A 27,942-nucleotide genomic window follows, 5' to 3' on the forward strand; every position below is an offset into this window, starting at 1 on the left:
CGGGGCGGGCAGCGGGGCCGGCGGCGGCGGCCCCTCCCTGTAGCGGGGCGGCTGCCGGCGGCGGGGCCGGGGCGGGGAGCGGAGCGGCCGCTGAGCGCCGCCGGGCCGCGGCCGCGCCGGGGCAGGTGAGCGGGGGCCGGGGCGGCGAGCGGCGGGCGCGGGGGAGAGCGCCGGGGGGGCGGCGGGGCCCGGGCCGGGGCGGGGAGCGGGGCCGGAGCCGCGCTGGGGGGCGCGGGGCTGCGCGGGGGGCCGGGGGCTGCGCTGCCGGGGGGCGGCCGCGCTGTGCCGGGAGCGCCGGGCGGTGCCGGCTGCCGGCACTGGGCTGCGGCCGCGCTGCCCGGGCCGTGCCGGGGGCTGGCGGCGCTGCGGGCCGGAGCGGCGGGGCCCGGGCTGCCGGCGCGGCGCGGGGGGCGCTTTGCTGCGGGGGGCGAGCCCGGCGGGGGGTGCGGGGGCGCAGGGGAGGCGAGCGGACCCTGCGGGGGGCGTGGGGGTGTCTCCTGCCCGCCGGCCGCCTCGGGGGGCGGCACGGGGGACTCCAGCCGACCGCGAGCCGGGTGCGGGAGCCCCGGAGGGTCCGGGGGCTGAGGGGGGGGAGGCGGGGAAGCAGGAGGCCGCCCCCCGGGCGCCGGCGCCTCCCCAGCTCGCCAGACCCCCGAGCCTGCCGCGGCCCCGCTCGCCCCGCGCCGCTGCCCCCGCTGCAGCATCTCCCCCGCAGCCGGGCCCCAGCCCCAGGTGCCCCCGGCGCTGCCGTGGCGGCGGCCAGCCGGCCCCCCGCTGCCGCTCGGGAAGGGCCTGCGGCAGGAGCGGCTCCGGGCGGGGCCGAGCGGCGCCGGTCACGGCCCCCTGCGCTTCTGTCCCTCTGCCGGGGGCCGCGCCGCCTCGGGCTGGCGGGGTTTGTCCCTGCCCGGCCTCGCCCCCCGCGGCGCGGGTGCGGGAGGGCAGCGGGGGCACGGCCCGGTGTGGGCAGGAGCCGGGCCGGCCGGGGCGAGGCGAAGGAGAAGGAACCCGAGGGCAGGCGGGCAGCAGCTGCCTCCTGCTGCGGGCACAGAGGGCCTGGCCCTGCGGTGGGGGGGGACCAGCCCCGCAGCAGCCGGGTGCCAGCGTGCACAGCGGGGTCCGTGTGTCACCCGCGGGGTCCGTGTGTCACCCACAGCCTGGGGCGGCCCCCGGTGCGCGAGGGAGCGACGCGCCGTGTCCGGGAGGCCGCGTCTTGCGAGGAAGAGCTGTGAGACACCCGGGGGTTACCGGGGGTGGGGGAGCCGAGCGGCCGGCGTTCTGCGGGAGGGAGGGAGGGAGGGGAGAGGGGGAAAGGCGCGTCTGAACTGGCACATTTTCGCAGCGGTACCAAAGCGAGAGCTGTGGTGAGTCCTGGTCCGTGGGACCCTGTCTCCCCTCTTGTGTGCCCCAGGCGCCCCCTGCCCCTCCTCTGCCCCTCCTCTGCCCCCCCTCCCCTTCCCTGTGCCGCTGTGATTTTGTGTGGGGGTGACCCGGGCTGGACCGAAGCTGCTCTTACCGCTCCCCCTCCTCCGCTGGACAGGGGGGACAGAATATAACAAAAAGCTCACGAGTGGGCACAAGGATGGGGAGGTCACTCCGCCATTACCTCCGTGGGCGAAACAGACTGAACCTGGGGAAATCAGCGCGATTGATTAGCAGTCAAGTCAGAGCAGGAGAACGTGCCGGAAAAGCAAATCTTCAGAACACCTTCCCTCCAGCCCCCATTTCTACGGGGCTTAACTTTACTGCCGATTTCCCTGTCTCCTCCCCGCAGGGGGATGGGGAACGGCAGCTGCGGTCAGTTGATCACACAGTTGTTTCTTCTTCTTTCTCCTCCTTTTCCTCCTCCTCCCCAAACCTTGCCATACAAACCCATCGTGTTTTGATTCCCTGTAGCTCTCCATCCTATTCTTCTGTCCTGCTCCCTCTTCCCTTCTGTCTTTCTCATTCTGCTGCTCCCTTCTCTTTTACTCTCTCTGCTTGTGTCCCACTCCCTCTCATTCTCCCCTTTTCTTCATCCTCCGCCTCTGTCCTGCAGCCCAGGGCTGGTTTTCCCTTTACATCTCTGTCCTCATCTGTATCCCTGTCTCTTTTTAGGTTTTCTTCTTCTCTTCCCCCGCCCCGCCCCCCCCCCCCCGCCCCCCCCCCCGCCCCCCCCCCCGCCTTTCCCTAACGCCTCTGGTCTGTTCCCTGACGTTCTTTTCCTCCTTGCACCTGTACGTGCCACTCGGGGTCCAGGGAGTTGTCTGGAGGTGGGGAGCACCTCAGGAAAGTCTGTGTCCAAAGAGGCACTTACTACTGTGGAATTCCTGACTCCCCCCAGGCATGGGAATCTCCCAAGCCAACACCACAACTGACCTTTTCTTGGTGTTTTTTAAAGGTGATGCCATGAAAGGATGGGGTAAGAAAACCTGATGCCCTAAGCGTGTCATTTCCAGAGAAACATGTTGCTTATATGCCTTCATCTGGGAGGAGGACAGGTGAGTACATTGTGTTGACTTGTTTCAGCACAGCTGTGCTTTTATTAAGAGGAATGACCTTCTTTTTCTTGTTAAGAGTTAGGGGTTGCTTTTTCTGAGAATTCTGCCCGTCTGTTCAACAATCGCTGATGTGTTGCGTGCTTTTCCCTCGAGGAAAAGGACCCTGTCTCAGTCTTATTTATTCACCATTGCTCGCTCTGTTGTAGAAAAAATTTCTCACCATAAAGCTCCAGTGCTTCCAAACGGCAGGTTGGTGGTCTGCATAATGTATCTGTAGTCCCGTCTCAAGGAATGCGTTAACGGTGTTACGAATTATAAATTTGTAAAAAATTAAAAAGTAAAAAATTAAAAGCTTCCTGCCGTAGGAAGACAGTGTGTTGGGTTTGAAACCTTTGGGTAGGACAGAAGGAGGTTGCCACCCTGGGTCAGTGGTGAGTGCTGGCATGTATCGTCTGATCTAGAGCTGATGTCTGTCACCACTTTAGCTCTAGAATTACTCTGAGACGCAGGGAACTCCAGTTCCCTTCAGCTGCAGCCTTGGAGCTTTTCCAAGCAGTGGGATGAAATTCCTGTCACAAGCTGTAACCCAGCTTAAGGAGAAGGGGGCACAGTTTGAGTTTTCTTCCACGTAGGCATCTGGGAGGTACAGTTCTGAGCTTGATACTGCTACTAGGAGATGCTTTCAAGTGAACTGAGTGTGGCTCTGGCGACCCAAAGCTGGACAGGGTTGGCAAATGCTGATGTAGAGTTTTGGTGGTAAACTTGACCAGCCTGTCTTAACGAGCAGGCATGTTCTTTGTTTGCAAGCACTGTTTAGTCCCGCCTAGGCATCCCGCAAGTTTGAAGGGCCGCGGTCACATCATCCCTTGGTCACACACAATGAACAGTTGCCTGTGCTTTTTAAGGAGCATGCTTGGTTATATTTTCTCTGTTTGGCTTTGCATTTGGGAAATAATGTAACAGTTACAGCTCAACTGAAGGAGCACGATACCTGACGTGGCAGAGAAGGAGGTGTGTTTTACTAATTTTTTGGTGTGCATCAGTTTGACCCCAAAATGACATTGTGTCAAAGCTTGTGGCCAGGTTCCGCTGTAGATGTTGACTTGGGGTATGAGTGGCTCCAGGTGTGCTTTAGGAGAGCTCTGTTGGTGTAGATGTGCTGAGCAATTGCTCTGCTGTGTGTGCAGCTGTTCTGGTTTGGCTTGCAGGTGTGAGCATGCAAAAGAAAACTCGCAAGTGTGGTCAGCCTTGCTGTAAAGTCAGAACGGTTTCTACTGCTGAGAGCCTCCTGAACATTTCAGGCTGGCCAAGCGTTGTGCCCCGGTGTTTCTGAAAGTCCACAGCTCTGCAGTTCTCTAGGAGGGTGATGCCAAAACGGCACAGAGTAACTGCTCAGAGATGAATTTTGTCTTTAAGCAGCAAAGGTATTTATTTCGTGCAATGCTGGGGAGCTAGCCAGTTTGCACCAGACAAACTAGCCCCAAAGTTTTCAGTGAAAAGTCAGGTAATTTATACAGTTTTCACGAGAGGTTACAACATCTTTACATACATATTCATTTGATTTTGACATCTAATCATCATATTCATAATAGATGGGGTTTAGGCGGAGCTTGAAGTGGAGTCTTCTAGAATTGTCTTTTGGGGAGACTTTTGGGTGGTCGTTCCGTTCTTTGGCTGGAGCTTGCAAAGCCTCCTGACTCATGGCCTTCTCATCTCCTTCAAATGCCCACCTTATCTTTATTTATGACTGCTAGATTGCTCAGAGTACATTTCTCCTGTCTCTTACTTCAGTAGCATCAGCAGAACAGAACAGGCCGTGCCGTCTCTGTTATATCTCAACATAAACAGAGCATCCCCCAGAGCATGGTACCAAACTCATCCCGAATAATCTTTCAAGACCTTGCTCTGTTTCATTCCCCCTTTTTCTTAGGACTTGGGAAGTCTTTTGTCAAGTTCTGAAGACAAAGGGTTTTGGTAGACATGCATCATTGATCACATTATTTGTGTTCTTCTGACTATGATACTTAGTTTATACCACAGACAGACGTTTAAGAGAGATAACAGGATCATTCCTTCCAACATGACTTAACATGGGATGTATTAAATAGTAGAATACTTGTGTTGCTTTGGGGGAATGGCCTGCAAAGGTGTCCCACCAGTGATGTTCTCCAACTTGTTCTGCATCGGCTAAAGATGGATTTTATATTTTCAGAGTCACGTTTCTCCTGTCGAAGCATGTGTTGGGCCGTTCTGTTTATTTCTTGGACCAGTCTTTCTATGTTGGGGTGTCTAAGCATTGCTTTGAAGAGGCTAATGTTCATGCCTATTTTTAATTTAGGTATATCATGATACAGGGTATAATCAGTTCCAATTAACTGTCTGGTAGTTACAGGAACAACATAACCAAAGTCACAGCCTACAATTCTAGTAAAATTATACATACAAAATTTAGTACCATTTGCCATTTCATGACAATTATCAATACTCTTGTTACCAGAAGAAGTTGTAACACATGTGCATCCATTTCCTACATAAAATATTTGTGGCTGGGCTTTAATATGTGGAAACATTTCAAAAGCACGCATAGCCTTTTTGATATCTAAACACAGATCTTCATTCTCTTATTACTGCGTTTTCACAGATGTATCCCAGTTGTTCCCTGGGGAACATGTTCATTCCATGTTCATTGACTGCCACTTGCCTTTGGTCTGACCATAACTTGCCCAAACATTATGGCCTAGGGGTCTGACAGTGACTTTCTGGTGTATGGCTCCTAGTGTCGCAACGGGAAAGATTGCCTGTTCTTTTGCTGCACTAATTGGGAGCACATATGCTTCAGTTTGCTCCTGTTGTGGGTTGTAGGTGAAGTTTACTAGTTGTCACCAAGCCTGGTGATGTTTTTCAAACTGAGTGGTGAGGCTGGTTTTGCCTATTATTTCCCTTATTTCTTGAGATAGTATTCCTGATGTTCCTTCCTGTTGCGACGGAGGGAAGACACAGTCACTCAATATGAGTGATCAGCAGACTTCGTTTATTGTCCCTTACAGTCACCTTTTATGCCTTGTTATAATTAGCTCATACATATTACAAAAGTTAAGCTCATTATTGGTTAGTTGCCTAAATACCAAGCCCGCCCCTTGTTTCTCTTCTGTAGTTTTCTGTTCCCACCTGCAACATTCTTTTCCCACCAAAATCTTCCTGTTACTGTGTAACAAGGACAGCCAAAGACAGTGTATTTTGCTTTACTTCAGATAAGCTGAGAGCGATGCGCACTTTTGTTCAGCCAGCTGGACTATGTCTATGTGACCCTTTTCAGCTAGCCAGTTATCCACAATTCCCCCGTTTTTATTTTGGGCGACATAGGCTTGGTTGACCATTTTCAATAACAGCATTTTAACACAGGAAAATACACAGCCAACTTATAAAATCTCAGTTCAGAAGTATAATTCCTGAAATACTTGAAAAATAAAGTTAGCTTGAAGCTTTAATTTAGATGCTCTTTCTGTTCCAGTGATATAAAAAGTTTAAAAAATTCAAAGGTAATTTTAAAGTTCTGAACATGGACTAATGCAAGCTCAAAACCCAAAAAGAAACCAAACTGATGTTTGACTAGGAATATTTGCAAATATTTTAGTGGAAAATCCCTGACCATTAACAATTTTCTGTCCAAATAACAACTGCCCTTATGCAACCAACCAATCCATACATTTTCTGAAGAATTCCTCATTGATATCAAAGAATTAACAAAGGGAAAAAATTAGTTCTAAGCTATATACATTCATAAGGGGATTTTTCAATAGTTGCGTACAGATTTACACACTAAGCCATAATGGCTTGTAGGTGATACACACAAGAAGAGTACGTTGCTTATCTGTCTGAATGTCTATGCTAAATTTGACAACTGTGCCACAAGCCAAGCCTACATGGGTTCTGTGTTATGCACGTTCCTTAACAAACAGAAGTATAATAGGTAAATTCCCAAGATCTAGTCCCCAACCTAATTATATTATTTTGTAGCCAATTAAGGAAAATAACACAAATGTGCGTAACTACATGTGCACACACCTTTTAGTTCAGAACCAATCTGTGATATAAGGCCTTAGCCTTATGGCATCATTGAATCTTAATGAGTACAGTAATTAAAAATGCAGTCTTACTGTAAGTGTGATTTATGCTGACATTCCCTCAAATGCTACACGTGAGTATTTCTCACTCAACTGCCTCAAGTTAAAATAGTAGTATTTGTTAATATGTATTAAAAAATCATTAATTATCTACAATAGCAGTTGACTTCCATAACACTATGTAAGCAAAAGAGGCTTAAGATGGGTTTTTTGAATACTGACAATTTATTTTAGACTGTCTAAACTCAGGTCTTGAAAGATTTCACTCTGCCAGACATAGAAACACTGTTGCGCTCCAGTTGTGATATCCCTTTTCCCAAGTTGTCACATGCACATCTTGCTCAAGCAACATTATTGTCAAAGTTTCTCTCTGCTACATAAAAGCATATTGCACTTGTGGATATAAAAGACAGCACCCTTACTTAGATTATTACCTTACTACCTCATAACTCTTAGTATCTCTGATTTCATCACTTCAAAAATTCACCAGAAGCAGATAAAACCACAGCATCAGACTAAACTACACCTTAACTGCTGATTCAAATAAAGGCATTCTCTTCAGATATGCCTAATGCTTACAAATAATTTTGGCTGGTTTTGATCAAAAAACTATTATTACAATAATGATCAAAAATAATAATCCTGTTTGCAAAATGCCTTTAAGCCAGCCTCCTAGTCCCAGCCAATTTCCACATTCAGAATACAGCATAAATACAGAATACAGAGTAAATTATCTCCATCAAGGCAAAAAGGCTTCTCTTTAAGCACAGAGATGTTTGCTAGTTCAAGGCAGAAACCCATTTCTTGTAGGGGACACCTTCCCTTAACATTCCTGTGGCTACAGATTGTATCCACTGCTGAGTATTGGATAGCAAGTGCAACCTTTTTTGCTAATGCCCCCAGTCTGATGAGATTACTGCTGGAACCCCAAATCACGGTACTATTTCTTATAATAGTGCTTTGGTTACTGCTTTGGCTTTATTGGTTCAGCAAGGGTGTGTTTCTGGCCACCCTAAAAAGGCATCCGTCATGACCAGCAGGTATCAAGACCCCCCTTTTCTTGGGAGTTCTGAGAAATCAGTTTGTCATGGTTGCCCTGGATATTTTTCTTCTCCAATTGTCCCCATTTGATTCATGTTCTCCCTACAATTTTGTCAGTCTAAATATTTATACTATGAGTCAGTGCCCCAATGGGTCTTGTGACGTTCTTCCTTCCTGGGTGACCCTCTTACAACAGCGGGGGCCATTCCTCACATCAAGGTCTGGCATGGCACATGTTCCCACCACTCGGCACCTACTGGCTTGCAGCCAACAGCAGAATTCAAGATTCTTCTTGGTGGCAAACACAGAGGCCAACCCAGTCTTGCCCTTGACTACGGTAGGAGGCACTTGACCAACCTTATTCCTTGTACTTTGTTGTCAATGCAGAGTTTCATCTGCGCATCCCATAACAAGTCGCTGCCATGGCAAAACACACAGATTTACATTGGTAGTAGAACCACTACACAGTGCGTTTTATTTCAGTTTTTGTGCCAATATCCCCCACAGCCCTGCTGACCAAGGGATACTGTTTTACCCGAACTGGGCAGGCCCCCCTTTTCATTTCTGCTGTAACAGGTAAAGCATTTTTCGCCTTGCCTGGAGTTTACTCCCGGATATACCTGGTTAAAGATTTTGGTGAAATGGCATTCTGATTTTTTTTTCTTAATTTGTACTTCAGAGGTTTCACAATGCTTTTTCCTGGCAGCCAGTAGCTCCCACAACTGTAATAAATTCTTTTCTCGCTGAAGTTTAACACCAAATAAGTTGGTTTTGTATTCACTAAAAATCCCACCTCCTTTTTCTCTAGTCCCCAGCTTTAATTTAACCAGTGGATCCGCTAGGGCGGATTCCCCAGGCCTCTCAGTCTGGTTCTGATGCAGTCACCGGAACCCCCTGATGGTTCTTCAGCTTTGGGCAATCTGGCTGCCCGTGCCCACTTCCCTACGATGTGCCCACTGATCTGGGCCCGCAGGGCAGGGTTCGCTCTTTCACCTCTGCCAGGCATCCCTCCTCTGCCTCTGCCTCTGCCTCGTCTTCTCACCTTAGTCCCTCTGCCAGTTTTCACTTTTCCCGAAGCCGCCGCCGTAGCTGTGACTACAGCACGACTCAGCTTTTCTTCTCTGACCTGCTGTGCTTGTGCCGTGCTGCTTCTGTCAGCTTCTCTACATGGCGATTACCCAGTAACAGTCAACCCTTTTTCTACTCCTGTTGGGTCATCCTGATAGTCTTTCACAACCGACTTCCAAGCATCTAAATCTCCCATCACAGATTCGCCTTTATTCCCGCCCGCCCCCCGCCCCCACTGCGTGCCCTGAAGGGGCCAGTTCCCGGTCCTGTCGTGCTGCAAATGCTGCGGCCCTTGGGGTGACATTGTCAGGTCCTTCAGCTCTGGTGTCAGCAACAGCGACCCCCGCCTCCTCGCACTGGAAGGATTCCGGGCAGGAGATGCTCCCTGCTCTGCAGCAGGCACAAGTGCCTGCCTCTGCAACAGCACCCCTGCTTTGACCCTTTCGAACCCTGAACGCAGATCTGCTCTGTGCTGCTTTAAGTCTGTGTCCTTACCTGTGGTGCCTTTGCCAGCAACCAGCAACCAGCCTGCCACGCGTCCAGCCTGGCTCAGCCGCACCTCCCAGCGGGTGTGGGGCTTTGTACAAACTCACCCCAAGACTTTAACCCTTCCCTGGGGTCCTTGACTCCCCCGCCTCAGGTCCTACATTAGTGCAAGTTTTTATCTCCCAATACGCTTCACCCCAGGAGGAGCCACAGCCTGAGGCTCTGTCTTTACAAAACACAGCGATCCTATATTACACAAAAAACTTCAACAAGAGCATCTTTCTAGTTTAGGTCTCAGTTTTTCCTTGTCCTTTTCTAGAGCCAAAGTCAAAGGATCAGGTGGTGCTATATTAATCCCACGCTCCTTCTGCCACACTCTGTATGGCTTCTCAATGTGAAAAACAAATCTGCATGTGTCGTCCCATTTCCCTTGTCATCTTAAAAATAGCATTAACTGTAGCGAGGTGTTACAGTTTCCTGATCTTCTAAGATACATAAAGGCCACCATTGGTTATAATATTTTATCAATGTTTGCTTGACGTGTGGAATCAGACTCCACAATCTTTATCAGATTGTAAAGTAGGTATGTTTATTCAGCGCTGGGCAGCACCAGGGGTAGTCCCACCAAAGCCGTGTGCGCCAGGGGCAACAACTTGTCTCAATTTATATAATCAAATGTTGCATATACATAAGATTTCCAAATATACCGATACATATTCATAACCTAGCCCTGCTTCATATTAAAATTAGTTCCAAGAAGTCATTTCCATATGTCCCTCCCAACTGCGTTTGCGTAGTGCCTCTTGCTGGTCATGGGGGTCATGGGGATGAAGGCTTGGTAGTCTTTCTCACTCTGAACCTTCTCTCTTTGCCAGACTCAGTTGCTCCTTGGTCTTTGTCCAGACTATAGAGTTGGTTTTAGCTAGTTCTCATCACAAACTGTCCTTCAGGAGGAGCTGTAGACTCCTTGCTTCAGTTAATTTACACAATAGTTAGTAAAACAAAGCATTATTTATCAACAACAATCTAGGTAATCGTTAAGCAATTAGACCTACTAAAACTTCTTTAACCCTTTCCCTCACACTCCCACCCTGCGGTCCTCCTGTATTCTTCCAGTGAGCCAAAATACAACCCAAAGGGCTCATGTTCACTCTTTCCCCACTCTGTCGACCTCCCATTTCACCTTTATGCAATACAGTAAATAATACAAATTATCACAAGTTGCAGGTTTCAGCACTCGCTTTGTAGCTGAGCTACGTCTCAGTTGCACAAAACACTCGCACAAAAGGGCCCGTTACACACTCACTCTGCTACTCAGATAGATAGCAACAATACCATTTTATGATGGACGTTCCGACCTCAAACACCGTTATGCCACCCCAGAACGTCAAATATCAACAAGAGGTCTCAACTAATACACGGTACCGAATTTTACAACAGATGACAAAATGGCCAAAAGACATTCTTGAAGAGAACCCAAATTGGCCAAAACACACCACTTGGGAGAAAACCTGTTACCCCTCGAGAGGCCCCTTCCCGCTACCGCAGCGAGGAGAGCACCCGAATTCCCACCCCCAGCCTTTCCAGGGGCAAGCACCAGCGCTCTTTACCTCACGTAGGACGTCTCCTCACAACTTACAGGTATCCCCAACCCAACTGCAACATACCTGGTCCACCGACGATGGTCCCTGTCTGTCCTCGCAGTCATCTAGGTGAGTAGGGGAGTCCTCCTGAGAAACCCTGGGGGCACCCAGAGGAGTCCTGTCCTCAGCAGGTCCTACAGCCGGACAGAGAGGGTCTCACCTGGGTCACCAAACTGACATGTGGAATCGAACTGTACAACTCGAGGGCAGTTACAAAGAGGTATGTTTATTGCAGCGTTGGGTGCAAGGGGGATCGCTACTCCTAACTTGCACGCTGTTTCAACAAGCCGACAGATATTTATTATACAAAGTCATGCAAATACGTAAGGTTTCCAAAAATTCATTATCATAACCTCCTCCCTCTGGCGCCTCTTCAGGATGTACTTTTCATCTTATTGGGCAGTTACCTAAATTTCCTGCTTACCTTTGCATACATTAGCAGTCTGTTGTTTAGTTTCTGTTACCTACTAGAGTTCTTTACACTTCCATCATCTAACCTTTTGTTCAAGTGTAACACATCTGCTGGCTAACGATGAGCCCCAAGCTAATATGTGCCCACGGGGCTGGTTTTAATCTCTATCAAGGTCCTTTCCAGCCTGGGCTCTACTATGATTCTCTCACTTTGAAAACAGGAATGATGAGGCAGAGTTTGACCTTAAAGCTTTTAGTTCTGAAGAATGTACATTTTCAGGTCCTTCAAAATGGAACCTTGTTCCACAGAATGCTCTGGATTTCCTCTTGAGAATACCATGAGAAACATGGCAGGGAATGGCAAGACTGGAACAAAAACCCCTGGAAGTTCTGTGGGAAGAAAAGCTAGGCAGCAGCATAGTAAATTGTCTAAAAGAGTAGGTCAGATCTCCAGTAAAGGAAATAGAATTGAGGAAACAGTAAACAAAGAGCAGATGACTGGTTCTGCAAGCCAACAGGCTCACTGGGCAGGACTTCCTGATCTTTTGGTGCCCAGGAAGGGACTCTTGAGCCTGATGCAAATCTGGATTACAAGACAGATTTCTGATTCAACCAGAAGTGCAGATACTTCAGAAAGCTCCAAACAGAACAAGCGTAAGAGGACACCTTGCGTGTATGGAACAGGCTGTTACAGGTGAAGCAAAAATAAACCCAGCTTAAGCTAGCTTGTTATTAAGAAGTACTGTATTAGCTACCAAAAACAGTAAAGTCGTTACAAGCTTTGATTTGAAAGAAATCTTTTGGTAAATGGGGACTGATGAGAAACCAATGGCATAGCAAGAATTTTAAAAGTATAAAAGGAGGAGCCAGGATGTCTTGCTAACTTTCAATATAACCTAAACAAGGGATGATGTACTTCAGCAGATTAAACGATGCAGAGTTCTAGGAAATAAGAAACAAAGGTCCACTTTAAAAAGGAAAGAAATAAACCCCCCTGTGTGTACAGTACATGTACCGGCAGGGAGAAGAGATGTAAATGATTGAAATGCCCAACATAGACCCTGTAGGCTTATTTTATTTGCAGCTGAAACTTTTATGAAAGATGAAGTTATTGTATGCTTTGTGATCTGACTATTTAAAATGCTTATTATTTGTTATCCCTAAACAATGGAGAATTACTTCTGTTGTAACTTGGCCAATCTGCACCATTTTTTTTTTTTATTTATTTTTTTTTTTTTTAAGCATTCAGTCCCCTCTTAAAACCAGAACAAGTCACACTTATAAACTCCCTGTGAACCCTTATCTGGTCAGTGTCTTTGGCGATACTTCAATTGAGGGATGATTTTTATTTTTTTTTCTGCTACTCATATCCTCTCAATTCACAATCTGTCATACAAATGTTTTGTGCGATACAAATGTTCCAGCAAGATCCCAAAAACCCCAGTGCTGAGTGCCTGGTCTCCTGCTAGTTCTTTCTGCCCAGAAAAGATCTGTAATGCCATGTGTTAATATATTGAAGAGAAGATAGGCGTCTAGAGGTGTTCCTGAGGGTAGCAAGTGACCAGTGACCTGAGAACTGCCTTTAGGAGAAGATTTTGAGCACTACATAAATCTATGTACATTGTAAGCACAAAAGATAAGGCTAATCCAGGAAACAGGAGGTCCTGTGATTTTTTTTTTTTTTTAAAATATTATCACTGTTACTATTTTTGTATTTTTTACCTCTTCCCCCAAGGGGCTTGAGTGACAGTAAAAGCTTAGGTTGTTCAGCAAACAAGCAAGCACAAGTAAATGGGTTCTTGTGTATGTTTGGTGTGCCTGTTGCTGCAGATAACTGCGTAAAGCTGTTGTGTTCATGAGCACATCAGACTTCCAGTTTTCATGTAGCATTCCTTCGCATATCTCAGTTTTTGCCCTTCATGATTATGAGGAGGACATGGTTCATTAGGCAGCCAAGCTGATCCAGTAGTACAAATGCAGCCTTTAGTTTGCTCCAGCTACTTTTCATTTTGCTCAGACAAGTTTTCCCCTCTGTGGGGGTGAAGCTGATTCAGTGCTCTGACACGCTGAAGGATTCCTAATGTTTTGGAAGGCAAGTTTTAGTTACAGGTAACATGCAATAGGAGTCTGCATGTGCACGTTTCTTCTTGGGTCTTTATTCTAAAACATTTGGCAGCAGTACTTTTGGGAAGTGTTGCTTTGTAAGAAGAAAAGAATGCTCTGAAATAGCACATAACGAAATCTTATTTTGTTGGAGAAATTTGTAAATAGGAAGTATCAAAACCATCAGCTTTGATCTTCAGGAAATGTGATGAGACTAAACCTGCTTGTTTGCAAAGAAAGGTGCTTTATCGTCTGTCCTGTATGTGCTTTTAATGCAAGACCACCAAGTAGTCATTCTGCATCAATGAGATAGCTATGTTGCAGTAAAGCAAGCCATTGCAGTTACCCATATTCTTGACAGAAGTGTATATAAGTGTGATGTGAATGGACGCTTTGAAGGAACGCACTGATAGCGTATTCAGTTTTTGATTGTGTAGTGTTCTCCTTGAGCAAAACCTGTTTTTTAGAGTTGCTAAGGAAGAGGAGCTGCTTTGAGTGCTCTTTTGAGTACGATGAGTAGCTGGTTTTTGTCTCCTTCCATTAACCTTATGAAAGGTGTCTTCTAGCACAATGTGCTGTAGGAGTCAACGTCTTAAATGAGGACTGCTTTGGTAACCATAACATTTCCTTACAGTGTTCTTTCTAGGTGAGGTTTCATATAAAATGTCATTTTTCCAATAACTGAATGCCCTTCAGTTTTCTAATCCGTATTTTATAAACTCCTAGTAAGAGATACTTGTCTTCTGCATATGACAGGCACCTTTGGTGGGTGCGTGGTTGAACAGCACAAATGGAAAAGATGAAATGTTAGTTTAGTTGATTTTATTAGATGTCTCTAACACATAGCTGAAATGTTTAGGAAATAACTTTGTAACCCATAGCTCAGTTTCTTCATTTATGAATTTGAAAACGCTGCTTTTTGAAAGAGTCAAGCTTGATTCACACTTCTCTCTGCAGAGATTCTTCTTCTTATCCTCCGTCAGTGTGAGATTCTCTTCCTGTGGCAGTCTGAAGCTTTTTCCAAATCGAAAGAAACTGCTGTTACCACTAGGAGGCAAGTGCTCTGTCTGTGTTATATCTGACTATATTTGTTGTCAAGGAACTTACTCTTTGAATACTGTCTTGTGTTCATTTTCTTGTCTGCTGCTCGCTTTTCAGAAGTTAGAAGAATAGGGATTTAAAAACAAAAACAAATTCAAACCCAACCCCCATTTCGAGTTGCATAGTAGGGGTGTGGTACAGCTGAACTCTCATCTCTGAAACTGTAATTTCACAATTTTTGTCCACAATTCTGTCCTTTGGCTAGCCTGTGGTACAGTTCTGTGCTGACTGGGTGTGTGTGAATCTTTCCTGTAACTGTCAAAGCAGGGCATGCTCAACCAGCCTTTGGATTTGTATGTGCATTCTTCTAAATACTGTGCTCTTTGTTTATGAAAAGAAGTATTTTTCATTTCACCTTCAGCTTGTAAATCTGGCAGCTACAGACTTGCATCTGTCTTTTTATGAGACCTGTTTTCTAGTAAGACTTAGAGTTTAGAACTTATAAACATCTTACACGCACTTGTGGCGTTAACTTCAGGCTTGAATACTATGGCTTTATAACTAGTGCTGGTGAGTCATTACGTTTTCCTTACCAGTTTCTTTAGTAGGCTGAGAAAATAAGCCCTTGAGATGACAGGGGTCTCCTGCATGTGATTAAGAAGAGCCAGGGATTCTGACCTTACCACTTAAATTTGTTTTAGAAAAAGCTTTTAAGATGCTTTTGGGAGCTGCATAGATGAAAACTGTCTTGAGTATTTCACTGAGCGATGCTCAGCTGCTGCTGGAGATGACTGCATTGATTCTGAAGAACTTTGTAAGTGTTACTTGCATAATTTTTATTTGCATAATTTTCTGCCACAAATTCAGAGCTTCTGTGTATGAGAAGGCAACTCTCCTAAAACTTTATTCTTAAAATAGGCTTTTAATTGGTTATTTTTTGTGCGAGTAAAGCTTAATGATTTTGTTTTGATCAAATTAATAACGTATTCCTGTGCAGCAAGGTTTTGTTGTAAAACTAACTTTGGAGTGCAGCTTCCAGCATGAAGGGTGCTGTGCTCTTACAACTCAGATCTCTTGTATTCAAAAAAACCCAAACAAACCCTCAAACAACCCAAACTCTTAATAAAAGGAAGAAGATTTTTGCAAGAAGGGATAATGTGTACTTAATATTAGCTGTGCATTTCTCTGCTTCTATTTATTTTGCTGGATATCGTTGCACAACATCTAGAAATGGAGTAAGTATAAATTATCCACATAAAGGTAAGAGAAACTATGATGTTGTTACTAGTCCTGAGCATCTGAAATAGGACATGTTTAAGGTGCTTCACAGGTGATGAATAATTTGAGGAGCATCATCCACTGGCCCAAAGAATCCTGAGGCCCAGTGATAGGGTGCGTACCTCAAGACCCTTCCCTTTTTCTTGCTTCCTCCTATACAATTTTTTTTTTCTTTTTTCTCTCCTGCAATAAAGGCTCTTTGGTATTGGCCAAATAGCTTTTGAAGTAAATTCATGAAAGGAACTGGCTATCACCTAAAACAGAATAGATTAGCTAACTGGCAGCTCTTAGGCCTTCTTTCCTTCATGACTATGATGCTGCATGTATCTTATTGTAGGAATAAGTATTAAAATGATTTCACAGAGCATTAGCTGCTTCTGTGTCCCTTTGAGAAGATGAATTGTGTTTCAAATGACTGAACTCAAATTCTGGCTAATATTGCTAGTACGTTAGCTCCGTGCATTTAGAAAACAAAGCAAGTAGCCTCTAAAATGACTTGGTTTCATCCCATTTATTTTTAAATGGCAAAAGAAGTAGGCAGCCAGCCTGAATGTGGGGTTAGAAGTGATGTTTTCTGAGAACTTGTAGAATAAAAGACTGGTAAATGCAGCCTTGCAATGATATCTAGTGAAACAGTATTTACTTACCCTACAGTCTGCAGAAATCAACAGAAAAGACCAGAACCAGAACAAGGCGTCTGTCACCTGTGTAAATAGGACTAAGGGACACTGGATCTCTGATAAGTAGCTCCTGGAAGAGTTTATCTGTAGCTTGCTTGCTGAGTTTCCCGAGTGAAAGATACCAAGCAGATGGAGATGTAAAAGTATTAATACTAAATATCTAATCTGTTTTCGGTGCCTGAAAGGAGGCCTGAATGGTTAGTGGGGCTCACGGTGCTTAAGTAATCATTTTGCAAAAGCTATAACAAACGCTTTTTCTCTTACGGTGTTGGTTGAAATGCTGAAAATAATACTGACTGTTCCCTAGAAAGTTCATAAGAGCCCGTTGTGGTCAGTGAGGAAGCTGCTGTGTATGTCGCTAGCTGCATACGTGCTTCTGGCTTGGTGTTTCTAAATGCAGCTGTAACAAGTGCAAATGACAGCAGTAATCCCTCTGCAGTTTAAAGTTATCATTGCTCTTGCTTGAGGCAAGCAGTTCACTTTTACAGTTTGCACAAAGATGTTGATTATGTACACTGGGGATTAGTGGTAAATCACTGAAGTATTTTGTGTATATCTTTTGGAAAATCATTTATTAAAACATCTCACTTTTCTTGCTTTCAAATATGCTTGAAAAAAAGTGTCTCTAAAAGAAATCAGAGGGAAAAAGTAGATTTGCTTTTAGTACAGTATGTTCACTATGACATAATTTTTTGTAGTGTCTTTTGATCTGCCCCATGAATTTCTCCTGAAGTCATAATGTATTTTTCTGTGTTCTTTTTAACATCACTTCTTCACAAAGTGATGTTGTTTATAGCTGCCTTGTCTTGTATGGTGCTCTCATCACTAACATCGGTGTGGCTCAGCTACACACAGCGTTATGTCTTAGGGTACAACTTCATGTCATCGTTGTGATTTGGTATTTCAAATAAAATGCCACGGTAGCCAAGGCAAACCTGAGAGCATAATCAATGTAATGTCCAGGAGACTGCTCCATTGTTTTGCCAGTTGATGGGGTCAATAGATAGCACACAGAAACCAATACAGAAGATACCCTTGATGCACTGTTTGTTTCAAATTAATGCAGAAAATAAGGCAATATGCACATACAGAAGGATTAGCCTACGATACCCTGATTCAAACAATAAAACAGATAAGCAAGGCAATGCACCTAATCGTTACTATTCACAGCTAGCTGTAGTGGTTCAGAAAGATACATCACCCGTTGCCCTAACAGGTTGCCATCCTCCAGCTCCGCAGTCGCTGGGGAGCCCCTGTTGCACGAGGATCTGGAGAGCCTGTCCCGGCAGCTGGGAAGTCCTGCGCAGGGCATCTCCTGGTAGGTGAGGTCTGCAACGTCGCTGCAAGAGGGTTCAGCTTTTATACTATTAATAAACAAGCTCACGTAATTCCAAACGTGGAAACATCTGGTTTCACTCTCCTGTCAGATGCCACCAAAGCCTGGCCAGGGGTTGGGAGGAACCGAGGGAGTTCCCTTTATCGACTGGATTTTAACCACCGGTTTCCAGACAAGGCCAAACAGCTGGATTCATGGCTTTGGCCGCCTGCCTCTAAGCAAGGAAGGATGCGCTGTCTCTTCTCTCATGATTGTAGTTTATCCAAGGTGCATCTTTTGCTAATGGCCATACATGGTTCACTAATGACCGTGCATATTTCGCTAATGATTGGATACTAAATACATATATTTAAGGTTGGGTTGGCGGGTTCTTCTGGAGGTCAGCTTCGGCTCAGGGCCTGCTGCTCAGGCCCCAGCACTTCATCCCTCTGGAATAATACGCTGGCATTTGAAGTGTTCAAGTGAGTAGTAACTTGCATATGGAACAGAAGTAATGATTGAGACATGCTGCCTGAAGCTCACAGGTGATCACCCGAGAGCGTGGGAAGGCTTCAGGACTGCAGTTGCTCGGCTGCCATGGGTTGGCCCTCGCAGCTTGAGCTCAGACTTTGCGAGAGGTTTGTGTAGCACTTGGTAACTCCAGAGGGAGTCATGACAGAGCAAGCCACGGAGCGAGATTCATGCTATGGGACTACATCAGTAGATTGTGTATGTGTTGGAGGCCTGAAACGTAAAGCTGATGATGGCAAATAGGAGAATTCATGTTTTAACCTCTTGCGGCCTCTGCTGAAACAAAACTTTTCTTCAGTTATCCTGAAAGCAGGTCTTACATTCTGCACCAAGTTAAACGTTAAAAGCTTCTCTTTCTGTAACCGCTGAAAATGTCACTGATTCAGTAACACCTTTCTTACCTCCACTTCTCCTGTTTAAATGGAATAGTCAGTTCTTGATCTATATTTGTCTTTTGCAGGAAGAATCCCATTCACTTTCAGCAGTTTAGTCACCCTAATGACGATGACAATCATGAAACAGAGATCGTAACTCAGGATAACAATGATAACCGGCCTGAATGTCTGTATGGAACGGCTTGTTATAGGTAAGAAGCACTGTACAAAATGGCTTTTCTTGTTTTACAGGTTAAGAATGTTCTCCCCTGGAGTTGCAAATTGACAGTAGGATAGTGATGTTAAATCTTGACTGTGGCTTTCCAAATTTACTGGCGCCAGACTGCTACCTTTATGCCTCCAAGGTCTGTGCAAAGTATTTGTGATTTCAGCTGGTGAACATGAAGCCTTGACTTTTGGAACCTGTTCAGTGGCCTAGAGATCAAAACTTTCTCATTTTTCAACCTGAAGTAAACTGTTCTTGTATAGAAACAATAATTTATTGTTACATGTTCTTCTTGATATGTAACTTTTAGTTCAGATTTTGACAAAATATTTGTTAAGATTTTGTACAAACCCTCTATTTTAGTCAGTATTTGATTTGTTAGAAAGCATAATTTAGGTACCAGCAAGAAAATCCAGTTTATGGCTGACTGCTGTTTCTTTTAGCAGCTGTTGATTTTCTTCAAAAGATCCTTTTGTTCCATTTGTTTCTTAATATCTAGGTTTTACACTTGTATTTAGCAGAGTGTAAGGACTGCTTTGTAATTGATGCAATGGACAAAAGGATATATTTTGAGACAACAGCCCTTCTGTGGGGGCATATTGAAACTAACAGCTGCTGTTAAAGATTGTGCTTGAGCAGAAACATTTTCTCTCTCTCTCCCTGGAAGCGTGATGATCCTAAAGAGCGTGTTCTTTATAAAGTGTAACAAAATGGGAGTAACTTTTAAGGAAAAGCCATCTTATGTTCAACTAATGCAGAAGAAGTGTTTCTTTTCTCAAAAACCATCTGTGAGATGAATTTCTCATCTCAGGATGCGAAATCTAGGTTTATACCGCTCCTGAAATTGCCAACATACTTTTCAGGAGTACAATGGACACTGTCCAAAACTAAAACTGTCTCTCCTTGCAGATAAGTCAACTCCTGTGCTGTATTAGTTGATCATTTCTTAAACAGCGTTTCATTCTTTTTGGGGTAGAAGAAAGGAGGCACCCACAAAGCAATGATAATTCTTTCCACAAAGCAACAGGTGTCATTTGAAGGATTTGGATGTTATTTTTGTTGTCTTTATCTGTTGGCTACTACTGGAATACATAATTGAGTTATCTAAATGTTGTGCCTTGAGTTGGGATCAAATGCTCTGATGCTACCAACACTTGCAAAACACTGGATTAAGCAACTGTTCTGTTTCAGTACGGTATTTAATAGAAAGCTGTACTTGCATGTTTTTATTCAGATAACTATCCCTTCTAATGCACATGAAATGCACTTTGGGATAGCAGTAGCTATAAAACTGTAAATCAGCTTCAAGTATGTGAATGTGTAACAAGTTATTTGATGTAAAAATAAGATTTTCTTACTGAAGAGTATTCTGTTTTTGAAGAATAAGAAAACATAAGCAACTAGTTTTACAAGGCAGTCTTCACAGCAAGGGTATTTTGTAAAATATCAAAAAAATTCTGCAGTTATAGAAATTAATCTTGTGTTTCAAGCAATGTCAAATGGTATGTCATTCTTAAATAGTGGGCTTTAATTGTTGATTCTTTTTCAGAAGGAGAAATTAGGACAACTGAACCAGTTTTCTTCCAAAGTTAGAATTTTTTTTAATTTTAATTTTCTGCACAGAAGTAAATTGAGCTGAAACAATTTTAACGTGCCGCTCTAATACACTAACACAACAGATCAGCACGGTGTAAGTGGGACCAAGTTAAAACATTAGAACAGCATTGGATAACTGCTTTAGGGGGTGGGATAAATCAGTGTGTTCATGACCTGGATCGCAGCCTGAATGAGGGGAGCATTTATTGCAGATCAAAGAGTAAGTTGACTTTAAATTTTTAATTTTCATTGCATTGATGCTGTTTTTTAATAGAAGACATACACACTTGTATATTGAACTTCCCAGATTGCAGCAGCATATTGCAGAAATGAGTAAACTCTCTTAACAGTCCTTCTTTGGCCTTTCCCTGTGATACTTTGAGACAGGCAATTCTTTTCAATTTCTTTAATTTTCCCAAACTATTTGATTTTTAGCCTTATGTTGCAGAATATGGAAGTTACGGCTGGGTATCTCAGACTTGTGATGCACTGTGTGTGCATTGCACTTTGTGCACCAGAGGTTATGTTCTGGTTTTGGTTTTAGTGAGAGTAAATAATTGGATCAGTTCTTATTATGCTGAACAAATGCATCTCATCTTACAAGTTTGGAAACTATCTCATCTCTTGGTTTTGGTCAGCTGTCTTTTTTATTTTTTTTTAAAAGGCTGAAACAAAAGGAACTCTTATGGAACCCTTTTTTTCTTCCACCCTACATTACGTAAGCTGAGACACTGCAGTAAGGCACTGGTCACAGAATTTTATTTTAAAAAGAAGTGAAAATTATTCACAAAATACAGAGGAGTTCTGGGAACTTGTTAGGTTCTTGTTAGGTGTGGAACAAGGTGGCAAATCAAGCTTTTACTGTTTTCTTTGCAGGAAGAATCCACAGCATAAACTAGAATACAAGCACAGTGCACCTCCAGGTAAGCCAAGTTGTTCAGTATAGCTCAAAGTGGGGGGAAAAAACCCCCAAACCCAGTAATGGATGCCAACACCTTGGAATAAAATGCTTTAAGTGAGAAAGTAACATTGCATTTGCAGCTTGCTCTGTATTGCCCTGCACCCTTGCTCTTCTTGAGCATGCGGTGTTGCCGTTGTCTGTGATAAGGAAGGTAAGGCTGCTTGGCCGCTGCACACTTACATTCACTTTTTCAAATGTTTTTCAACTGAAACAAGATGGTCTGGGTCAGACACCGCTGACATAGTTTGTATGCTTTGTATCTTAGGATTTGACAAAAATGCCAGGTGGCAAGTGGCTGTTTTCATGAGTTTAACAGGTTTTATTGAAAACTAAGCATGGTATAGCATGGTCTTACCAGATCTCTCTATTCTGCTTCCTCCATTTGGAGCTGGAGTATTACAGTGAAAACAGGGAATATACTGAAGTATTTCTCAACATTTCAAATGGATACTGCAGTAAATTTTTTCTGTAGCTTTTTTTCCCATCCCCACAGCAAAATGTGTATATCCCTATAGCATGTATGTTCTGTTGAGGCTTGGAGGGAATATAATTAAAACTGAATCTGAGATTCTATTCTAAAAGTCTTTTTGTATTCCAGTAACTAGACTTGTTGAAAAACACAGGGGAATATACTGTTTATATTTTGTCTGTTCTTAGAGAATTCAAAGATGTACTTTGCATTCTTTTTGTGCTTTTTCTTAATTATTGGACTTGGAGGGGTTTTTTTCCCCAATTTAATTCCCAATGCAAAAAGACAATACTTTAGAGCAGAACAGTTAGGGAAATGTAATGATAATGCATTTTACTTCAAAAAATCAGGATTATGACATTACCCCTGCCCATGGCAGGAGGGGTGGAACTAGATGACCTTTAAGGTCCCTTCCAACCCAAACCATTCTATGATTCTATGGTTATTAAGGAGAAATTGCATTTATGGAAACAATGGCGTAAAATATTTAAATGCTTTGAAATACTGCAATTGTCTGCTGTAAAAACCCCAAACAGTACCGATGATGTTTGTCTACAGATGGCATGGTTCATAATTGTAAGAACAGTTCATCTGGGTAATCTTTCAAGAATCATTTAATACAAAAAAAAAGGTTTTTGGGGGCAGCAGAGTAGTTTTTATACTTGTAAATACAGCACAACCATTGCAGCATTTCTTTTAATAAGTCAGTCTTCTGTTGTAGCAACCTCTCCGAATAACCTTATTGCTAGGTTGTACTCTGTCCTGGCTAATAACATTTCTTTCTTTAGTACCTGAAAGAAGAACACGACAAAAACTTCAAAAAATGGTATGTTCTGATGTTATGAATGGGCCCATCAGCATGGGATGCAACTGATCTGCTTTGGGTTTTGGGGCATTTAGTGGTGCTGGAGATGCTTGATAATACTTACCTGAGAAGAAGGTAGTCATTATTTTAGTAAAACTCTGCTTCCTTTTTTGCAAGTAATAGTGCTGGAATTGAATTCCTGTGTGCTGAGCACACCTGTCCTTCCCTGGAAGCAGGCAGCGAAACAAACAAATGTTTTGAGAGACATGTGTGACCAAGTCAATTCTTCCTTCCTTGAACAGGGTTCATAATAGGATGAAAGGAGCCAATAGTTCATCCACAGCTAGTTAAGGTTACCCCATGAAGACTGATTGCTCTTGAAACATTGAGATACTCCTTCTGCATTGCATTGACCTCTAAATAAATGTCAAAAGATATCTGCGGATGTGGTGATGAGCTTTTCTTATATTTACTCTGAGGTATTGATGTTACAGGCTTGTTAGGACTGAAGTGTCGAAGAAGGGTAATGCCTTTCAGCTGGGGCAGTGTTCCCTGTGAACTATGTATGTATCCTTCGAACTTTAGTTTCTAGAAATCAGTGAGGATTGTGTAGTATCACAGGCAAGCTGTAGTCTCTCTTGATAATGTAACCTGTAATACTGTGTATGAGTATCTCCTCCATTTACCAGTAGTACACCTAGCTTGCTTTGCTGCTGCCAATAATATTAACTTACATGTGGCAGGTGCATGGGCTCCAGTTTTAAATATCCTTTAGCTCTGTTTCAAGGCATCTCTTGTATCTCAGTTTGGCTTCCAAATGTGAAGCTTCCTGTTATTTCTAAAATAATTTAAAAGTGAGCGTTGAAGAGCAGTCTGAAAGCCTGATGATATGCCATCTTTACTTTCACTGGCCTGAACAAGGCATGAGGATGTGGAACTGCTGCATCTCGAGTGGAGGTGGGAACTGACTTGTCTTCTTTGAGATCACCAAGGTGTGGCTGGGCATTTCCTACAGAAATCTTCAAAACAGAGATCTGCCTTCTAGAGAAAGTAAAGTGCAAATAGCTGTAGTTTTCTAGACAAAGTGTTTTGGCCTCCATTCTGTTCTGCGACCTACTTTCCACTCGGGAATGTCTTTCCCATCCCATTTCCTTATCATGTGTGTGTACTTCTGCTGTCACTGAATGCTTGATATGGGTGTATCTGTGCACTAGCATATTTTGAGGCATATTTGTTAGCTGTACGCTTTGCCACATCCCATGATGCAAGTATGAGCCCCATCTTGATCACCGCTCCCTTGCAGAAATGTGCATTAAAGAGTGGCAAGAGTTGTAAGCAGCGTTGTAAGTGCAGCGAGCGGTTAAAATTTTAATAATGAAGCAAGCTGGACTGTGTGCATATCTGAAGTTTAAAGCTAATCTTGAAGGTTTAAAATTGTAGCTGTGTCTTTCATAAGAGGACCTTCCTTACCAGAATGGTAGATCCTGTGTGTGCAGCTCATGGCAGGTGGTCAGCCAGGCATGGCTATGGATGGAAAAGTGCTTCTCTTGTAAATGTGTAAATCTTTGACATGGAAGTGAAATTCAATCTGTTAAATTCAACTCCTCATCCTAAGAACGAACCAGGGAAAAAATGATATTCCATGCACAGTGGGAAGAAGGGAATTCATTAATTAAAGTTCTGTTCATATTTAATGATTGTTTAAATTTCTTTTTTCCCCTCAATATCTTGTTGACTGGCTTGCTTCGTTCTCTTGAGGGCAAAGCTTGTAAAAGGTTGCACTCAGCAAGCTCACGTCTGAGGCAGTCGTACCGAGCCATGCAAGATCACACAGGCAAGGTTCCATTAGCCTTTATTTCGTGCTGTTTGGCACAACTGCACTGTTAAGCACAGCAGGATTAATTTCTGTTCAAGTGCACTGAAACTCCACCAGCCAAGAAAAGAAGGGTGCTATCTACATGACATTTGCCATGTTTAGTTTTTAACATTGATAGTCTAATTGCTGCGAGATGGATTACAAATTGCCAATAGAGAATGTGGTCTATGTTCTGAGAAACAGTCTAAGGCTAATTACTGGGGAAATAGCTGTAAGGGAGGAAGGGGAAAAAAAAAGAAAGGCTGGAATGTGTGTTGTCATTAAATTGTCACTAGTGAATGACTTCACTGCCTTGTTGCTACTTAGATGAATGACCTGCTGTGGCTATGGAGTCTGAGAGTTCTCCTGCACGCTTCTGTGTATGTTTTCTAGCAAGCTGATCGGCTCACTTCCAAACATAACCCTTTGTAAAGGGGTGGTCAGCAAGCTTTTTCTCCCCATGTGAAGGAGATACTTCCAGGGAATGTTTCAAGGTCATATTTATAAATATGGTACTAGGGGAAAGGCAGAATTGTGCTTAATGAGCAGCTTCAGGGGCTGTGGAGCTGAATTAAACTATAGCAGAAAGAGAGGAGTGGGAAGACATGGAAGGAAGTGCATCATTCACTGCTGAAATCTAAAAACACTGGTGGACGAAAACCAACATCGTATGTTCCTCATACATTTGTAGGAGAAATATGGAAGTAATCAGTATTTTTCCAGAATTCCTATTTCTGTTGTAAAATACCACCTGCAGTGCTGTGAAAGTGAAGAGCAGTTTTTCTTTGTTAATCCGGTCTTGGGTTTATTATTCTCACAGGCTTAGGCTGAGAAGAGAGATTTTGTTCTTAAGGTATTTAGAATCTTTGTTTCGACTTCTCCCTCCAGACATAATTCCTTCTGCACGACTATAGTCTGTGATTCTTAGAAAAAATTCTGCTGTTATGGGTAAACATGGGCATAATTACTTTCCTCTAAAGTCTGGTAAACAGTAAACTAGCAAGCATCATATGGGATGGGATTACAGCCGAAATTGACAGCTGATATTTTCAGGATTTTCTGCTAGGTGCTATATAGGTTGCTAGCCATAGGATATTTCTCAGTTGTAGTATTGGCTGTGTCACGCATGGCTGACTTTATTCTAGGAAGTCATTGGGTGCCTCTGTAGCACAGTTCACCCATAAAATTGTGTACCTTTGAGGGAATTGACTGCTGCTGTAAGTGCTTTTGAAAACCTTGCTATAGAGTATAAAATGTTAATCAGACCATAAGATGATTCTGGAATAGTAACATTCCCACTAGCAGAAAAATGTAACTGACAGAGGATGTGATCTGACTACACCAGGCGCTGGTGTTCTTGCTTGTTCACCACACGCACAGCTTGAGTGTCTGGAGCTCTGACCTGAGGTTTCAAGAAGCTGCTAAGAAATACCTGAGGTTAATATAAACATGGATGATTTGGACTGGGTTGTGTAGCTGAGAAGACACATTTCTAGTTTCATATAAAAGATGATAAGAACTGCTCAACAGATAAATCATTATGAGATCATTGACAGGTTATCTCCAAATGAGGTAAGAATGCAGAAACTGGAGGCTGGGAAGAAAAGGAACAAATACAGCTTTACTCGGGGGTGTGACTTAAGGGCAGCATACCATGACTGGAATATTAACAGACTGTGGCTAGTTAGGAATTGTGGGCCTGTAAGAAAAAGGGAGGTAGCGTAGGCTGGTAGAGCAATGGTCGTGCACATCTGCCAAAGTCCCAAAGCAGTGGAAATAAACTTGTTAAAGGTTCACAGCTACCGATAAGTAAAAGGAGAATGCAATGCTGCTATGGCAGCAGCTTTGCATCGATGCTACCAAGTCAGGTAGATAAGGCTTCTTCAAAAATCAGGCTTGCCCTGTCTCTGGGAACTGGTTTATATATGTCAACATATTTGAGCAATTAAAAGACTACTGCAAGACAAGCTGCCTAAAAAAGTTTAGGAACATGCAGCGAGCAGCATCCATTTCTTGTGAATAGAGGTTTCCAAGTTTTGACTCCTGCCAATGTAGAGTATTGTGACATACTGGGAAGAGAGAAGGCAATTTAATCACAAAGTGTGAGCTGTGCAGAAGATGGATAGGCAGCAGATTGGACAGCAGCGCGATAGAACAGACTGAACTGGGAAAGGGGTAGGCTGCATCCAGCTCAGGAAAGAAGTGTTCAGCATTTGTTGTTTCCTTAACGTGTGTTCAGAAAGGAAGCACAGACTACACAGCACAGATCGAAGTTGAGAACGTAGGAGGTGAGTGATCTAGCAGATTGTCTTTGCTGACCTGAAGCTCAGGAAAGAAGTGAATGGGAATTCAAAGCCATGTCAGATTCCAAAGAGCAAGAGTATAAAGTAGCCCTAAGTAAATATGGGTGGGTGAAGGCAGAAAATTTAGAGTCAGAATAGCTGTCTAGCAAGAGCTAGGGGCTAAAGGGCAAGAAAGATGCCTTGTTTAGGTATAGAAGTAGCAGGAAGATGACCAGGAAAATTGTGTATGCCACTCCTTCAGGAAAGGAGAGTTGTCAGAAGATGTTATCTGATACCGTTTTCTTCTGATATCAGAAGATGTTATCAGAAGAGGCCTGGCAACTGTTTTCCAAGTGCTGGAAGAAAAGCCACTAAGGAGAACTTTCTTAATTGATCAGACTGGTAAGCCCTGCAGTAGTGGTCAGAGAGGGATGGTACAGCTTTACATGAGAGTCTTGAAAGTCAAACACAAAATTGTCAGCATTGGATAGAGTGCTTTAGTTGAGCCTTTCTCCTGCTGAGGAGAGAGGCTAACTAGATGGCCCCTGCAAGGTCTCTTTCGTTCTGTATTTATTATTCATGAATATATGGCATTTTTGTCCCTACAGGAGAAAGGGCTGTGGAGAAAGATGCGGCGAATGAAGAGACGGGACGCAGCTTGATGCAAGCAAATGTCAGTTTATTGTACAGAAGCACGAGGTTATATACACTTTCAGAAGCTGCGCGTTTTAAACAGATTGGTTCTTGAAGCTAAGCATTGCATCCTAGGCAATCCCTGACTGGTGGTTAACTGCCATCAATTAACAGCAAGCTGTTACCTTTCCTTGGCGCCATCCTTGGCGCCATCCGTCTCCCACTCCCCTGTGCTCTGTAAACACGTCTCATCATGTTAATTGTTGTCTAGACAAGCTTGAGCACATTCCCCTCAGCTAACTGATTGCCATGCATGGTCCTGGTTTCCAGCCCGCTCCTGCAGAAAGATGAACCACATGAGTATGACCTTAATGGCGGCTTTAGAGATGATGAGGAAGAGGTGTGCAAACCTACCGATGAAGACTCTGACTGGGAACCAAGTTCAGAAGACAAGGATAACAAAGATGTTGAAATGCTTTTGCAAGAAGCGTCTAGATTTGTTAGAACCAAAAAGTAGCCATAGGGGGACAGCATTACGAATGC

General features: G+C 43.9%; 1 protein-coding gene and 1 non-coding gene across 2 annotated transcripts; both read left to right on the plus strand.

The window, feature by feature from the left end:
• Positions 1-592: 592 nt before the first annotated feature.
• On the plus strand, positions 593-27,916 carry LOC129736193 (aprataxin and PNK-like factor). The gene is made up of 8 exons (XM_055711997.1): positions 593-1,361; positions 2,378-2,477; positions 14,311-14,411; positions 18,663-18,784; positions 21,271-21,317; positions 22,613-22,650; positions 27,375-27,400; positions 27,730-27,916. Exons 2-8 carry the CDS (start codon positions 2,453-2,455, stop codon positions 27,914-27,916), a joined length of 546 nt encoding a protein of 181 aa, XP_055567972.1. The 5' UTR covers positions 593-1,361; positions 2,378-2,452.
• Positions 2,901-2,985, plus strand: LOC129736299 (small nucleolar RNA SNORD45). Its single transcript, XR_008732670.1, has one exon. It is a non-coding gene; the product is annotated as a small nucleolar RNA SNORD45 (small nucleolar RNA).
• Positions 27,917-27,942: the final 26 nt, after the last annotated feature.

This window comes from Falco cherrug, chromosome 5 (genome assembly GCF_023634085.1).
Source record: "Falco cherrug isolate bFalChe1 chromosome 5, bFalChe1.pri, whole genome shotgun sequence".
NCBI classification, from domain to species: Eukaryota; Metazoa; Chordata; class Aves; order Falconiformes; family Falconidae; genus Falco; species Falco cherrug.

What these genes read in the sequence shown, in the direction of transcription:
- LOC129736193 (XM_055711997.1), top strand. Translation starts at nt 2,453, where the DNA reads ATGCCTTCATCTGGGAGGAGGACAG. An exon ending in TTCATCTGGGAGGAGGACAG is followed by an intron (nt 2,478 to 14,310) that starts GTGAGTACATTG and finishes TTCTCTCTGCAG; the next exon opens with AGATTCTTCTTCTTATCCTC. An exon ending in GACAAAAACTTCAAAAAATG is followed by an intron (nt 22,651 to 27,374) that starts GTATGTTCTGAT and finishes TTGTCCCTACAG; the next exon opens with GAGAAAGGGCTGTGGAGAAA.